The sequence below is a fragment of the Entelurus aequoreus genome, linkage group LG16 (genome assembly GCF_033978785.1).
Source record: "Entelurus aequoreus isolate RoL-2023_Sb linkage group LG16, RoL_Eaeq_v1.1, whole genome shotgun sequence".
Lineage (NCBI taxonomy): Eukaryota > Metazoa > Chordata > Actinopteri > Syngnathiformes > Syngnathidae > Entelurus > Entelurus aequoreus.
In genome coordinates, this window is record NC_084746.1 from 18,499,191 (window position 1) to 18,517,257 (window position 18,067).

General features: G+C 41.2%; 1 protein-coding gene across 3 annotated transcripts in view; it reads right to left on the reverse strand.

The window, feature by feature from the left end:
- Window positions 1-18,067, reverse strand: part of LOC133630670 (DBIRD complex subunit ZNF326-like) — a 34,758-nt gene that overhangs the window by 8,454 nt on the left and 8,237 nt on the right. For all 3 annotated transcript variants that reach the window (XM_062022294.1, XM_062022291.1, XM_062022293.1), the window contains exons 5-7: window positions 15,832-15,904; window positions 9,700-9,766; window positions 9,438-9,585 (exon numbers count right to left, since the gene is read on the reverse strand). In XM_062022294.1, the coding sequence (XP_061878278.1) occupies window positions 9,438-9,585; window positions 9,700-9,766; window positions 15,832-15,904 (288 nt within the window). The remainder of the gene's footprint in view (window positions 1-9,437; window positions 9,586-9,699; window positions 9,767-15,831; window positions 15,905-18,067) is intronic.

An 18,067-nucleotide genomic window follows, 5' to 3' on the forward strand; every position in this document is an offset into this window, starting at 1 on the left:
GCAAAAACTCAAAGCAGCTGGCACAAGAATTAAGCACTGTAAAAGTAGAATCAGACGAGATACTCATATCTCACGACGTAGTCTCCCTATTCACAAAAACACCAGTGGACGTCACAATAAACATAGTACAGAACCGCCTGAAAGCAGATTCAACACTCCGGAAACGAACAAACCTAACAGTTGAAGACACAGTCCAGTTGTTATCATTCGTAGCCAAGTCTACATATTTCCTGTTCAGAGGGACCATATACAGACAGAAGGAGGGTTTTGCCATGGGGGACCCCCTCTCAGCCATCATGAGTGGTTTCTTCATGGAGGACCTGGAGGCCAAAGCCATAGCCACCGCTCCCGAAGGATGTAGACTGTCCCTCTGGAGGCGCTATGTGGATGACATCCTGGAGAAAATTAAGACCGGCCACACACAAAGACTCACAGACCACTTAAACACCATAGATGAGACGGGAAACATAAAGTTTACTCATGAAGAGGAAGAGCACAGATCCATCGCGTTCCTGGACATGAAAATCAAGCACACTGAGGATGGAAGCATCAAGATAACAATATACAGAAAACCCACACACACAGATCAATATTTACTATGGACATCAGAGCACCCCACAGCACACAAATTGTCAGTAGTCCGCACCCTATATGATCGCACCAAGGTGATCACAGACAACCATGACAGAGAAAAGGAGGAGGACCATATAAAACAGGCGCTCAAAGCCTGCAACTACCCAAACTGGGCCATAAACAAAGGCAAACGAGAGGTCCAAAGGAACAACAAGGAGGAAAAAAAGAAGAAAGGTTCTAGGCCTGAGAACCTGGGCATGGTCACCCTCCCATACGTCAGGGGTGTCACAGAACGCATACAGCGAGCGATGAGGAAACACCACATCAGCACACCAGTGAAGCCGCACATCAAGCTTCGCCAAATCCTAGTACACGCTAAGGATGAGATCCCCCCTGAGAAAAAGTGTGATGTGATATATGAGATCCCTTGCCTAACATGCAATAAAACATACATAGGAGAGACAGGTCGACAGTTCAGCACACGAAAAAAGGAACACCAGAAAGAATGTGAAAAGGAAACATCTGGAACGCTCACCCGTGCAACGAGAATGAAAGCAACGCAGGAAAATCTGAAATCAGCCATTTCAGACCACTGCAAGAGGGAAAACCATCTAATGAACTGGGAGGCAGCCAAGGTAATTAGAATGGAAAGCAACAAATTCCATCGGTGGATCAAAGAGGCGGTTGAAATCAGGAAGCGGGCCCCAAAGACTGTCAACAGGGACGAGGGAGCCTACCAACTATCCCACACCTGGGACACAGTCCTGCAGGGCCGCCCCCGGCCGTTTGGTGGACATCCGGACGACAGGGGGCGCCCCGCCCTACCCCCGACGCACACCAGGGGACACCGCCATCCCACCACCTCAGGTGGGATGGAACAATCCATATAACACGTCACAGATGACGTCACACTAACATCACGTGACACCTCTGAGGAAGGCTGCAGAAGCAAGATAGCCGAAACTTGTCAGGTACAAAACTTTACCTTACTAGCCTATATAAATCAACTATTTATAAATTGAAAGCCTTTGCTCAATACTTTGTTGATGCACCTTTGGCAGAAATTCCAGCCTTAAGTATTTTTGAACACGATGCCACAAGCTTGGCACACCTTTCTTTGGGCACTTTCAACCATTCCTCTTTGCAACACCTCTCAAGCTTCATCAGGCTGGATGGGAGGGTTTTCATCCAGGCTGTCTCTGTACATTGCTGCACTCATATTTCCCTCTATCCTGACTAGTCTCCCAGTTCTTGCCGCTGAAAACCATCTCCACAGCATGGTGCTGACACCACCATGCTTCACTGTAGGGATGGTATTTGCCTGGTGATGAGCGGTGCATGGTTTCCTCCAAACATTCACGCCAAAGACTTCAATCTTTGTCTCATCAAATCAGAGAATTGAGTTTCTCATGGTCTGAGAGTCTTTTAGGTGCATTTTGGCAAACCTTTGACTAAGATATGGCTTCCGTCTTGCCACTCTAACATACAGGCCTGATTGGCGGTGTCCTTCTGGAAGGTTCTCCTCTCTCCACAGAGGAATGCTCTGACAGAGTGACCGTGGGGTTCTTGGTCACCTCCCACAGATGAGTGCAGCAATGTACAGAGACATCCTGGATGAAAACCCTCCCATCCAACCTGATGAAGCTTGAGAGGTGCTGCAAAGAGGAATGGTTGAAAGTGCCCAAAGATAGGTGTGCCAAGCTTGTGGCATTGTATTCGAAAATACTTGAGGCTGGAATTGCTGCCGAAGGTGCATCAACTAAGTATTGAGCAAAGGCTTTGAATATTTATGTACAGGTCATTTTTAAATTGTAAATACATTTGCAAAATTAAAAAAAAAACTTCACATTGTCATTATGGGGTATTGTGTGTAGAATTTTGAGGACACAAATGAATTAATTCAATTTTGGGCTAAGGCTGTAACATAACAAAATGTGGAAAAAGTGAAGCGCAGTGAATACTTTCTAGATGCACTGTAAATATTATATACTTAATACAACATGGATCATCTGTCACAACATTAAGTACGTCAATATTCCAATTCAAAAACTTTAAAAGTAATTTTGTCTCTACAAATGGTAATAATGCTCAGTTTTGGTTGACACTCTCATACTCTTTTTCCACTGCAGCAACCTTTGCGGTTTAATCGGGTTTCACTTTTCGTTGTCCCAGGGAGTCGTGTCCTTATGTGACAGGTTACACCTCCAATCAGGGAATACCAAAAAGGGAGGTCAGTGTGAGCTATGACATTAATTTATGTTCCTTTTGTTGGATGCAAAGCAATGAGTTTGTTCAGGTGCAAGTTTACACTGCAGCTTTTGATTCCAAATTTTCTGTCACAAATTGGCAAACCATTGGGCAATCGATTTTAAAAATATACTTAAAAACTATGATTGTGTGTAATATTCAAATAAAGAATTAATGCTATGTAAGATTACAGTATTTGTTCTTGAATGTGAGCAAACATCTGTCACAGAGATCAAACACCTCCTGCTCGCCAAAATAAATTGCTTAATTTATATTTTGGCGACATCTAGCGGTCATACTAGTCCATTACCTTCAGGCCCGACGCAGGAAGTTGAAGGCTTTACTGGATACTTTCTAATAAGCTTCTGCCTTAGACACTTTGTATGTGTAATATGCAACTATAATGATTTGATACTCCTTTATAATGACAAATGTCACCTTTAACACTGCAATATTGTTCAATTATGGACAATTATTACCCATGTCTAGCTTGTGTGCTAATATGTGCTTAGCTCCTAGTAGTCTAGCATGTTTATCTGTTGTAAATAACTTTAGTAAAACAAAAAATAAGATCAAACTTGTGTGCTTACTGGAAGACATTTAGATGTTAAATAATGTTTGCACAAGTAAACACACTACAATTGTGTGTGTCAGAACTAATATCTCAGCTAGATGCAAGTCAACATCATCCAATACTAGCTGTCCAATATCAATATCGGATCCAGACACCCCCACTGTTAAACTATATAAAAACAAATCTGAGTAATCTTACTTTTTAATTTGTATCAACTGCAGTAAATTATGCATAATTTAAATGAATTTAAAAAAGACCCCAACATCTTTTAAATTCATGTCAAAACACGAACATTTTTCAAACAATTACTTGAAGTGGCAAAAACAACTGAGAAAATTGAGGAATGCTCATTAAACACTTATTTGGAACATCCCACAGGTGAACAGGCTAATTGGAAACAGGTGGTGCCATGATTGGGTATAAAAGCAACTTCCGTGAAATGCTCAGTCATTCACAAACAAGGATGGGGCGAGGGTCACCACTTTGTGAACAAATGCGTGAGCAAATTGTTCAACAGTTTAAGAACAACATTTCTCAACGAGCTATTGCAAGGAATTTAGGGATTTCCCAATCTACGGTCCGTAATATCATCAAAAGGTTCAGAGAATCTGGAGAAATCACAGGCTGAAAACCAACATTGAATGCCCGTGACCTTCAATCCCTCAGGCGGTACTGCATCAAAAAACGACATCAGTGTGTAAAGGATATCACCACATGGGCTCAGGAACACTTCAGAAAACCACTGTCAGTAACTACAGTTGGTCGCTACATCTGTAAGTGCCCGTTAAAACTCTACTATGCAAAGCGAAAGCCATTTATCAACAACACCCAGAAACGCCGCCGGCTTCGCTGGGTCCGAGCTCATCTAAGATGGACTGATGCAAAGTGTTAGTGTTCTGTGGGCTGACGAGTCCACATTTCAAATTGTTTTTGGAAACTGTGGACGTCGTGTCCTCCGGAACAAAGAGGAAAAGAACCATGTAGCCATAAACCCAGAAGTTGGTCAACTTGAACTAGACCTGGAGATGGCGAGTAAGACACGAATCTTCATGAGGATTAAGATTAATCTTTCATCTAAACGGGGAAATACGAACATCCCATCAGTTGTCATCTACGTGGGAGCAGACATTGCACCTTAAGGGCCATGGTAGCAAACTGGGCGGATTACAAATGGAACGTGAAACCTCTTCCAGACTCCATGCTTTTATCGCAGAGGTCAGCACATCACCACCGAGAAGTTACTTGGGTCAGGTCTCACCGCCTTCCAACTGCCGTTCTTCCCCCCAACCATGCATAACTGGGGTATGGCTTCCACTGAGTGTGGTGCAGACCAGGTGATAACATCCTGCTCCATGTATGGCCACCCTGATGGGACTTGTGGTGTAGACGAGAACTTGTTCAGCTGTTATAATGATAAATGGGTTATACTTGTATAGCGCTTTTCTACCTTCAAGGTACTCAAAGCGCTTTGACAGTATTTCCACATTCACCCATTCACACACTGATGGCGGGAGCTGCCATGCAAGGCGCTAACCAGCAGCCATCAGGAGCAAGGATGAAGTGTCTTGCCCAAGGACACAACGGACGTGACTAGGATGGTAGAAGGTGGGGATTGAACCCAAGTAACCAGCAACCTTCCGATTGCTGGCACGGCCACTCTACCAACTTTGCCACGCCGTCCCCATAGAGTGGTTTCACACCCTCCTGAGGAGAAGGTCTCTCTCCAAACCAAAAAGAACATCATTATGGGCCTGATTCACTAAGATCCAAATTAGAGATGTCCGATAATATTGGCCTGCCAATATTATCGGCCGATAATGCTTTAAAATGCAGTATCGGACATTATCGGTATCGGTTTCAACCTCCCGATATTCCCGGGAGACTCCCGAATTTCTGTGCCCCTCCCGAAAATCTCCCGGGGCAACCATTCTCCCGATTTCCACCCGGACAATATTATTGGGGGCGTTAAGGCACTGCCTTTAGCGTTCTCTACAACCTGTCGTCACGTCCGCTTTTCCTCCATACAAACAGCGTGCCGGCCCAGTCACATAATATATGCTGCTTCTACACACACACACACACAAGTGAATGCAATCATACTTGGTCAACAGCCATACAGGTCACACTTAGGGTAGCCGTATAAACAACTTTAACATTGTTACAAATATGCGCCATACTGTGAACCCACACCAAACAAGAATGACAAACACATTTCGGGAGAACATCCGCACCGTAACACAACATAAACACAACAGAAAAAATACCCAGAACCCCTTGCAGCGCTAACTCTTCCGGGACACTACAATATACACCCCCCGCTACCACCAACCCCCCCCGCCCACATCTCCCGAATAATAATTGGCAAGTATGCTCTAGTATACTCTGGACTGAAGCTGTGTGCCTTCATTGTTTTTGTAGCTGTTGTTTTGAGGCATGTTTAAAAAAAATTAAAAATAATGCACTTTGTGAAAGTCAAAGTATAGTATTTCCCATAGTTGTAGTGGGTATTAGGATTATCTCAGGTAGAGCATGTCCCAAATTCCAAGCTGCCGTTTTGAGGGATGTTAAAAAAAATAATGCACTTTGTGACTTCAATAATAAATATGGCAGTGCCATGTTGGCACTTTTTTCCATAACTGGAGTTGAAGCTGTTCTCCTATTTTGGAAAACCTTGTTTTTGATTGATTGATTGAAACTTGTATTAGTAAATTGCACAGTACAGTACATATTCCGTACAATTGACCACTAAATGGTAACACCCAAATAAGTTTTTCAACTTGTCTAAGTCGGGGTCCATGTTAATCAATTCATGGTAAAGTTACATTGTTTAATGCATCCAGCGGGGCATCACAACAAAATTAGGCATAATAATGTGTTAATTCCACGACTGTATATATCGGTATCGGTTGATATCGGAATCGGTAGTTAAGAGTTGGACAATATCGGATATCGTTAAAAAAGACATTATCGGACATCTCTAATCCAAATACCATGTGTCCAAAATATAAACTAGCGTGTGTCATTAGTGGGCATGTATGTGACTTATATAGCGGAGGACTTTGTGTGAATTATACGGGGCATCACCATGGAGACACTCATTTACTGCACATTCATATTATCATGCTCCTATCTGTGGTGTTTGCTATGTTTTCAAACATGCAGCAGACATCTACCACTTTTTATGGACATTTTATAAGCAGCCATCCAGTGCGTCTACATTGACAACATGTTTTTTTACGGCCAATGTTCATGGAAGAGAGGCTGCACTTACTCTGTCTCAAGACGCATAAAAATACTCAAATAAGTTTTTTTATAAAAGAAATATTTTAACAATATATATTCTGTGTGGGAAAAAACGAACATCATTAAAAAATACTGAATGACTCCAAAACGTATCAATTTAATTTGTTTTAATCAGCCCCTTAAAGGCCTACTGAAATGATTTTTTTTAATTCAAACGGGGATAGCAGATCCATTCTATGTGTCATACTTGATCATTTCGCGATATTGCCATATTTTTGCTGAAAGGATTTAGAAGAGAACATCGACGATAAAGTTCGCAACTTTTGGTCGCTGATAAAAAAAGCCTTGCCTATACCGGAAGTAGCGTGACGTCGCAGGTTGAAAGGCTCCTCACATTTCCCCATTGTTTACACCAGCAGCAAGAGCGATTCGGACCGAGAAAGCGACGATTACCCCATTAATTTGAGCGAGGATGATCATTGGATTCCACACTTTCTCCTTTTTCTATTGTGCATCACGGATTTGTATTTTAAACCACCTCGGATACTATATCCTCTTGAAAATGAGAATCGAGAACGCGAAATGGACATTCACAGTGACTTTTATCACTGGAAGGATGGACAGAAGATCAACAATACTACTATCAGGAGACACCGAACCAAACACTGGACCTGTAACTACACGGTTAATGCTGTGCCACCTGTCAAAGCCTAGCAATGCTGTTGCTAACGACGCCATTGAAGCTAACTTAGCTACGGAACCTCGTCAGAGCTATGATAAAAACATTAGCGCTCCAACTACGCCAGCCCTCATCTGCTCATCAACACACGTGCTCACCTGCGTTCCAGCGATCGACGGCGCGACGAAGGACTTCACCCGATCATCGATGCGGTCGGCGGCTAGCGTCGGATAGCGCGTCTGCTATCCAACTCAAAGTCCTCCTGGTTGTGTTGCTGCAGCCAGCCGCTAATACACCGATCCCACCTACAGCTTTCTTCTTTGCAGTCTCCATTGTTCATTAAACAAATTGCAAAAGATTCACCAACACAGATGTCCAGAATACTGTGTAATTTTGCGATGAAAACGGAGCTGTTTGTATTGGGATACAATGTGTCCGAATACTTCCGTTTCAACCATTGACGTCACGCGCAAACGTCATCATACATAGACGTTTTCAACCGGAAGTTTCGCGGGAAATTTAAAATTGTACTTTATAAGTTAACCCGGCCGTATTGGCATGTGTTGCAATGTTAAGATTTCATCATTGATATATAAACTATCAGACTGCGTGGTCGGTAGTAGTGGGTTTCAGTAGGCCTTTAAGTCCTCTAGCAGCTGTAAAATTATTAAATGATGTTGCTGAAAAGACAGTATGTCTAATATTTTTTATTTCTGGCAGTCCAAAATATTGACACACACACATTGGACGAAGGATTCTAGCCTGTCCATCATCTGTCTGTGCAGCGCATTTGTGGAACTGTCAGTTTACACGTACTTCTCACATGTGCTAAATAAAACGCCAATTAGTGCTCCCAAAACGGTGATGAGTGTTGATAAATCACATCGTGTGTGCTAAATAATTATACTTGTATCTTTTCCCAGTATTGTGGGCGTGTTAATGAACAGCATATGTTCTGCATATTAGTGAAGACGCAAAATGGATCTCTGTGAGCGCTTTGAGTGTCTAGTTGATAGAAAAACACTATATACATGTAAATTCATTATTATTATTATTACTATCATTATTCTTCTCACATAACAGACTATATCCTCTTTGCAGATCTGGGCAAATTACGGCCCGTTAAGCTTTTCAATCCGGCCCGCCAGACGTATCCAAATTATTTTTTAAAAACTTCCCCATCTAAACTGCGCTTTTGAGTGAAATACTGGTTATCACGGTAATCTACGCCGAGCAGTTCCATGCAGACGAGGCAAGAAGCAGAGTGAGCGGGGTTTGATTACAGCAGCCAGCCTGGAATGTGAGTGTCAGGGACACGAAAGCAGATTTCAACAACCAAGTTCTGTTTTGCAGCAAAATGTTATTATATGGATTATTATTATATGGATCTGTGGGTGTTTTTTGTCTGTTGAGTTCATGTTTCGCCATGTTTGTTGCAAATCTGTAAAAGATCGATCTCCAGACAATCGTCTGAGAAGTAAAGACGAGAGGCGTTCATATGTTCTCCATATTCAGTGTTTTATCATTCATAGTTAATATTACAAACACCACATTATTTATTTTTATGTACATTCTTTTACTCAGCAAAACGGCTGTAGAATTCCATAAAATTTTTGGTGGTGGTCTGTCATAATATTTTTAGCATTCTATCAGTCGTATTGTGAGTGTTTGTATTGTGATGACAATCATCAGCCAGTCTGTCCTCATATACACAGTGACTGACTGATGATTGTGTGAGAGGAGTGACTGACTGATAATTGTGTGACAAAATTTACTGGTCTTATTTTTTCAGTTCTGATCTTTAACATGACACTGTCAGTTTGATATCAGCAGGATATTTCTGTATAACAGAGGAGTGACTGATGATTGTGTGACAACACACACAAACACACACACACACCAACCAATGTGGCCCCCGAGTAAAAATAATTACCCAGGTCTATTAGAGGCGGAATAGAGCGACTCCATTGTTAGCTATTTTTGCCAGCATTTACTAGTTAGAATGCATAAAAAAAGAAAAACAATATGTGTTCTTGTCTTACATAAGGATTGTGAATGATAGGCAACATTCCAAGAAAAGTCAGACTGACTTTGGTCTTCTAAAGGGAGTGACTGGTTTACCTGCAGGAAGGCCATAATGATATCGTCATAATGATTATGCAGCTGGATGTGTGCCATTAGGTCCCAGTGAAGTTTGCTCTCCAAGTGCTCCTCCAGCTCCTGCCCGTTGCTCACTTGAATGTCGCAAAGGTCACAGTTGATGGTTATCCTTCAAGACACAATTTGATCACATTTTTTATTATTAGGCTTTTGTCCTTCAAATCCTGTTGCTTTTTTCACTTTCACAAGTCATTTGGAGAGATACTATCAAAGTGAAACTCACTGATCCATTTGTACGGACTTGGTCTTTGACCTTTTCATACTACTTGAAGGTGCGCTGTCTTCCTCTTCTATGAAGGACAGACAAAGCAAACACTCGTGATGACATTTGGATCCAAAGGAGACACACACGAGCCAAAAATTACAACCAGGGATGTTCCAAACAGGGTTGCTAATTATGATAGCCATAATCAGAGCAGGAATTTCACAGGAGCCGAGGCTCTTATTGCCCCTCGAAAAATTATATGGACCACGGCCACATCTCCTCTCATCTCAGGGTTTCCCACAGCGCTTAACAACAAAGAGCCACCGCCTCAACTAAAGTCTTAACAAGCTGCTCAGCTTAGTTCTGTCTCTGCCTCTGTCAGTACATCTCTGCAGCACCCAGCATTGTCCCACCCACAGAACCATGATTGGTTACACACAGAGCGGTAACAGCCAATCAGCAGTGCATATTCAGAGCGCATGTAACAGCCAATCAGCAGTGCATATTCAGAGCGCATGTAACAGCCAATCAGCAGTGCATATTCAGAGCGCATGGAGTCAGTGTTACTGCGGTGTGGTGAGCAGAAAGGTGTTTAGCTAGACTGACCATACCTCCTCTTTTCCCGGACATGTCCTCTTTTGCGGGGCTGTCCGGGCGGGGTTTCTTAAATGCCTCAAATGTCCGGCATTTTGAGTTAGGGTTGCATGTATTTTCAATGTTCGTTCAGGGTTAAGAACGGGTTAAAAACGAAACAAATTGCGGAGGCCAGCACACGCAGCAGCATTCGTGGGGGAGGGGCAGAGACAGAGAGCGAGAGAGTCAGGACACAAGAGAGATGTCGAAACGTAAATGCAACTTCATGGATGATTTGCGGAAAAGGTATCCGTGTTTTCGTCCTGGCCGTGACACATGGGAAGCAGAATGCACTTTGTGCAAAGCAGGAACGTATATATCTGTGGCAAATAAAGATCTACAAGCCCATATCGACACTACAAAGCACAAAACAGCTGTGCAGTCTGTCTGCTGTTTTTTGTTTAAATTTACTTAACCTGTTTTGAGGCATTATTTATGTTTACATTATATACAAAAGGTTATTTTAAATTATTCTACCTCTGCAATGTAAATTTAACACAAAAATTCTGGTAACTAAGCTGTATGCTTTTTCCATTAAAAAAAAAAACACAAAAAAAACAGTGGTACAGTGTTTCCATTGACCGTAAAATGTTGTGAAGTGAAGTGAAGTGAATTATATTTATATAGCGCTTTTTCTCTAGTGACTCAAAGCGCTTTACATAGTGAAACCCAATATCTAAGTTACATTTAAACCAGTGTGGGTGGCACTGGGAGCCGGTGGGTAAAGTGTCTTGCCCAAGGACACAACGGCAGTGACTAGGATGGCGGAAGAGGGGATTGAACCTGGAACCCTCAAGTTGCTGGCACGGCCACTCTACCAACCGAGCTATACCGCCCCTTGTAAAAAATAAAATAAAAAACAGTATTTTACAGTAAAATGTTGTAAATGTAAAGTTTTTACCGTAAAATCGACAATCTACTTAAAACCATTTATATAAATAATAATGAAATCCAGAGGCAAATTCATACATTATTCACTGTTATAAGCAGCCCTCTGATGGCAGCCATAATTTTGATGTGGCCCAAAATGAAAACGAGTTTGACAAAAGGTAAGAACATTTGATACATTTGTGAGAGCATAAGAAGACAATAAACTCAACATATCATATACACTGTTCATACAGTCGTTAACAAAAGTTTACATACACTTGTAAAGAACATAATGTCATGGCTGTCTTGCGTTTCCAATACTTTCTACAACTCTTATTTTTTTGTGGTTGAGTGATTGAAGCACATACTTGTTGGTCACAAAAAACATTCTTGAAGTTTGGTTCTTTTATGAATTTATTATGGGTCTACTGAAAATGTAACCAAATCTGCTGGGTCAAAAGTATACATACAGCAATGTTAATATTTGGTCACTGGTGTTCCTGGGATTAAAGGCCTCACCTTTTCTCCTTCAAACATATTGCTGGGTATTGTGGCCAAACAGCTCAATTTTTGTTTCATCTGACCACAGAACTTTCCTCCATTAGGTCTTATCTTCGTCCATGTGATGTCAGATGAAACAAAAATTGAACTGTTAGGCCACAATACCCAGCAATATGTTTGGAGGAGAAAAGGTGAGGCCTTTAATCCCAGGAACACCGTACCTACCGTCAAGCATGGTGGTGGTAGTATTATGCTCCTGGCCTGTTTTGCTGCCAATGGAACTGGTGCTTTAAATGGGACAATGAAAAAGGAGGTTTACCTCAAAATTCATCAGAACAACCTAAAATCATCAGTCCAGAGGTTGGGTCTTGGGCGCAGTTGGGTGTTCTAACAGGACAATGACCCCAAACAGACGTCAAAGTGGTAAAGGAATGGCTAAATCAGGCTAGAATTAAGGTTTTAGAATGGCCTTCCCAAAGTCCTGACTTAAACGTGTGGACAATGCTGAAGAAAAAAGTCCATGTCAGAAAACCAACAAATTTAGCTGAACTGCACCAATTTTGTCAAGAGGAGTGGTCAAAAATTCAACCAGAAGCTTGCCAGAAGCTTGTGGATGGCTACCAAAAGCGCCTTATTGCAGTGAAACTTGCCAAGGGACATGTAACCAAATATTAACATTGCTGTATGTACACTTTTGACCCAGCAGATTTGGTCACATTTTCAGTAGACCCATAATAAATTCATAAAAAAACCCAACTTCATGAATGTTTTTTTGTGACAAACAAGTATGTGCTTAAATCACTCTATCACAAAAAAATAAGAGTTGTAGAAATTATTGGAAACTCAAGACATCCATGACATTATGTTCTTTACACGTGTATGTAAACTTTTGACCATGACTGTATATCTGTCAGTAGACTCACAATGGAAGCGCTAAAAACTACCGGTACAACAAAGATGACGGGGAAAAGACACTGTCGAAGTGGAGGCATGTAAATAAGACGCCCACAAAACGGCACATCCTGAAGAGACGGTCCGAAAGCAGCTTGAAGATGGTCTGTAAAACATAATCTACGCAACATTTTGACCAAAAACCACCATGACATGTTATGTAGACCACATTGAGGTCTTTTATATGTAGTAAAAAAAATAAATCATGATATGACCCCTTAAATGCGCCTTATAATGACCCGCTTATCGGGAGTGCGCCGTATAATCCGGTGCGCCCTAAGGTCCAAAAAATACAGTAAATGAAGTGGTCCCACTCTTCAATTGCACACGCAGTGTGAGAAAATCGCACACAATACACCCTCTAATAATACAAACTATTTTAAAGATTGCACGCGATGTTTACTGCATGGTATTTGGACCATAGTAAATCAGGCCCACAGTGTCCTAAGGTAGTGGATGCAAGAGCTTCAGACTCTCTGAAACACATTAGACAGCTAACTCCCCCTATAATACACAGTCCTCCAAGTATACATCTTCCATGGGTGTTATTTTAGTTTAGATCGCGTGATTTAAGTATTAGGTTACCACATATTACTACATTTATTTACCTAAACTGCGAAAAGTTAAAAGCAGGCGATAATTAGAGAGATATTGTTTACTCACACATGTCAAATCATAAGAATCGTCACATCTACTCCATCTATTTGTATTTCTGACTTTCTTTCATACAGTTAGTGAATAACATTATTTTAGTTTTAGTAGGATTGAAAGATACTGTTTTTGTCAAACCATCTCTTCTTCTGTTATTATTTGTATGAGCTTCTTTGTGTTCTCTCCTCTCCTTAACATGTGGTTGTGTTGTATGCAAATGGTTCTAACTTTAAGTTCTTTGACACTTGACAAATGTTGTTTATACAGAGATTCAACCATTTTGGTCGTGGTATTGATCTCTGGAATACGCCACAAGATATACTTAGAGCTTTAGACGTGTGTTCGCCTATCATCAAGTATGACGTTAATAACCACAACACCAGGGGGAGCTCCACTATCCACGTTAAACCCAGATTCCGAACTAACAAAGGTCTTAACTCATTCTCTTTCTATGCCACATCAATGTGGAATGCGCTCCCAACAGGTATAAAACAAAGGGCATCTCTATCCTCCTTCAAAACCGCACTAAAAGTTCACCTCCAGGCAGCTACAACCCTAAACTAACACCCTCCCCGGATTGCTAATCATCAAATGTAAACAATCAAATGCAGATACTTTTTCTTATGCCTTCTGATCTCTCTCTCTCTCTCTCTCTCGCTCTCTTTCTCTCTCTCTCTCTATATGTCCACTACTTGCTGTCCATATCTTACCCCCCACCCCCTCCACACCCCTGATTATAAATAATGTAAATAATTCAATGTGATTATCTTGTGTGATGACTGTATTATGATGACAGTATATATGATAGTATATATCTGTATCATGAATCAATTTAAGGGGACCCCGACTTAAACAAGTTGAAAAACTTATTCGGGTGTTACCATTTAGTGGTCAATTGTACGGAATATGTACTTCACTGTGCAACCTACTAATAAAAGTCTCAATCAATCAATCAATCAATTAAGAGAGAGACACCTTAATCCTTTAAATGTTAATGATTTGGTGTATATAGGAGGGTGGAAAGGAAAACCTAGCTCTCTTTGGACACATGGTCATCCATTAACGTTCGAACTGGAAAACTGTAATTTTTTGCAAATATCTGCTCATTTGGAATTTGATGCCTGCAACATGTTTTAAAAAAAAGCTGGCACAAGTGGCAAAAAAGACTGAGAAAGTTGAGGAATGCTAATCAAACACTTATTTGGAACATCCCACAGGTGAACAGGCTAATTGGGAACACGTGAGTGACATGATTGGGTATAAAAGCAGCTTCCATGAAATGCTCAGTCATTCACAAACAAGGATGGGGTGAGGGTCACCACTTTGTGAACAAATGCCTAAACAAATTGTTTAAAAACAAAATTTCTCAACCAGCCATTGCAAGCAATTTAGGGATTTCACCATGTACCGTCCGTAAAATCATCAAAAGGTTCAGAGAATCTGGAAAAATCACTGTATGTAAGCAGCAAGGCTGAAAACCAACATTGAATGCCCATGACCTTCAATCCCTCAGGTGGTACTGCATCAAAAAACAACATCAGTGTGTAAAGGATATCACCACATGGGCTCAGGAACACTTCAGAAAACCACTGTCTGTAACTAAAGTTGGTCGCTACATCTGTAAGTGCAAGTTAAAACTCTACTATGCAAAGCAAAAGCCATTTATCAACAACACCCAGAAACGCTGCCGGCTTCGCTGGGCCCCAACTCATCTAAGATGGACTGATACAAAGTGTTAAAGTGTTCTGTGGTCTGACGAGTCCAAATTTCAAATAGTTTTTGGAAACTGTGGACGTTGTGTCCTCCGGAACAAAGAGGAAAAGAACCATCCGGATTGTTCTAGGCGCAAAGTTCAAAAGCCAGCATCTGTGATGATATGGGGGTGTATTAGTGCCCAAGGCTTGGGTAACTTACATACAGGTTTTGGAGCAAAATATGTTGCCATCCAAGCAACGTTATCATGGACGCCCCTGCTTATTTCAGCAAGACAATGCCAAGCCACGTGTTACAACAGCGTGGCTTCATAGTAAAAGAGTGCGGGCACTAGGCTGGCCTGCGTGTAGTCCAGACCTGTCTCCCATTGAAAATGTGTGGCGCCTTATGAAGCTTAAAATACCACAACGGAGACCCCGGACTGTTGAACAACTTAAGCTGTACATCAAGCAAGAATGGGAAAGAATTCCACCTAAAAGCTTAAAAATTTGGTCTTGTCAGTTCTTGTATTTGCAGTCTATTCAATTGAATATAAGTTGAAAAGGATTTGCAAATCATTGTATTCTGTTTTTATTTACGAATTACACAACGTGCCAACTTCACTGGTTTTGGGTTTTGTACTTCAAATGCAGCAACTGCCATCTTGTGGGGTTATTACAAAAACTGCAACAGGCAGTTGCCTACAGACAATTTTTTGGGGGATGATTTGCTCTCATAGACACCAAAGTTAACTGAGTTCAGGTGTTCATTGGGGCATCTGTGATCTAATAATGACAATCTGTACATCATGTTCATGTGTAAACATCATACTGAAAATAAGAGTTTTTTTACCTTCTTCAACAGGCGCCACCTTTTGATGGTCTGGCTGCAACTTGGGTGAGGACAGTCTTACACGTGAGACTATCTGCAGAGGAGAAGAGGCAGTAATTGGTTCAGAGCACACTGGAACCTCCATTTACGAACCCCCGTTTGCCAACTTTTAGAATGTGCCAAACATGCCTCTGTTTGCGAAAGCTACATTCATTCATTTATTTATTTTCCATGCCGCAATACAGTACACACAGGGCGTGGCCATTTTGGAGAAGCGCAGCCCCCTTACGCCACATCCTATTTAGGATGTCCATTACTCGGTCGCCACATCTCAGTGCTTCTTTTCCCGCCATTCACCAAGCTTTGTCTACTGTATTTTGCTCACTCAATATTGGTCCAAAAACGCCAACAAACCAGCCTGGAATGAAGGGAATCGCCTTGGAATTACAGTAGTCTTAGAGAGGAGAGAAAAAAGAACAAAACCCCAGAAGAAAGGGACTCTCCTTCAGAAAAGTAACACGCTGCCCTTCCTCCCTGCCACCTCCACTCTCTCTCTCTCTTTCCTCCATATCAAAACTCTGCCTTGAATGCGTTTGCCCTCTTTTGTAGTGTGCATGCCAGAAACATTTACGGGTATCAACTTAAAGACCTTTTGACTGTAAATATTGTAGCAACATGGTTGTTAAATGTTTTTAGAGCACCAAATGGACTTTTGTGTGTGCATTGACAGATCAGCGTGCCTTGTTGTTTTGATAAAGAGATTGTTCATCCATCACCCCCTCGATATATTTGTTTGATAATACATTATAGTGTCATCAAAGTCTGCATTATCTTACTAAAATAGAGATTTTGTCGAGGCTAGAAACAAATATTCATGTTCACATTATTTAATTATTTATGCAAAACTTTGCTCCACGATAAGAACTTTTCGATTTACGAACCATTACGTTTGGGAATCAAGGTTCCACTGTAGTATCAGTACATGAACCATAAAAGGGTCTGAAGCAAGGGTGTCCAAACTATGGCCTGCAGGACAAGTGCGGCCCACCAGCGTATTCATTTTGGCTCACGAGACGTCACAAGTTTATTAAGGACTCTGGCCCGCGGGGTGGCAGTAACTTAATTTTAAATATCTGACAGAATAATTGATGCATCTTTGCCGCTACCTTATGGACATCATGAGTAATTCAGGTTAATGACCTTAAATTGCACTTTGAAGTGCACAGCATTTTTATACATGCCATCCAAACAACTTTTCGCATTCACCGCGCAGATAAACTAACACAAAAAGATGACACACAGGGTCACACAAAACAACTAGCTCACTGAACATTGTGGATATTATAAAAAATGTCCAAGCACAACACATAATTCAAAATTAAGTTAAGTTAAAGTACGGTACCAATGATTGTCACACACACACTAGGTAGGGTGAAATTTGTCCTCTGCATTTGACCCATCCCCTTGTTCACCCCCTGGGAGGTGAGGGGAACAGTGGGCAGCAGCTGTGCCGCGCCCAGGAATCATTTTTGGTGATTTAACCCCCAATTGCAACCCTTGATGCTGAGTGCCAAGCAGGGAGGTAATGGGTCCCATTTTTATAGTCTTTGGTATGACTCGGCCGGGGTTTGAACTCACAACCTACCGATCTCAGGGCGGACACCCTAACCACTAGTCCACTGAGTACACTCGTTTAAATCTAGGGATGTAAGCACCCATTGAGGAAGAAAAAATAGGAAAATTGAGAAAAAGAAGAGGAAGATTTCTATCAGCCCAAAGTGCTGCCACGCAAACCCTGAAATATATATTTTTTTAAATCAAGACGACTTTTTATTTTTTTTATTGTGGGTACATTTTTACACTATATTTTAACTTTAGATTTATCCTCATCAACCAACCTCTTTTGGCTGTTTTTTTGACACGTCACATGTAATGTACTACATCGTTTTTAGCTTCATTAGTAGTTCATTTACTGACATTTTTACTACTGAAAATGTAATGTAAAATTCTACAAACCCCGTTTCCATATGAGTTGGGAAATTGTGTTAGATGTAAATATAAACGGAATACAATGATTTGCGAATCCTTTTAAACCCATATTCAATTGAATGCACTACAAAGACAAGATATTTGATGTTCAAACTCAAACTTTTGCAAATAATAATTAACTTAGAATTTCATGGCTGCAACACGTGCCAAAGTAGTTGGGAAAGGGCATGTTCACCACTGTGTTACATGGCCTTTCCTTTTAACAACA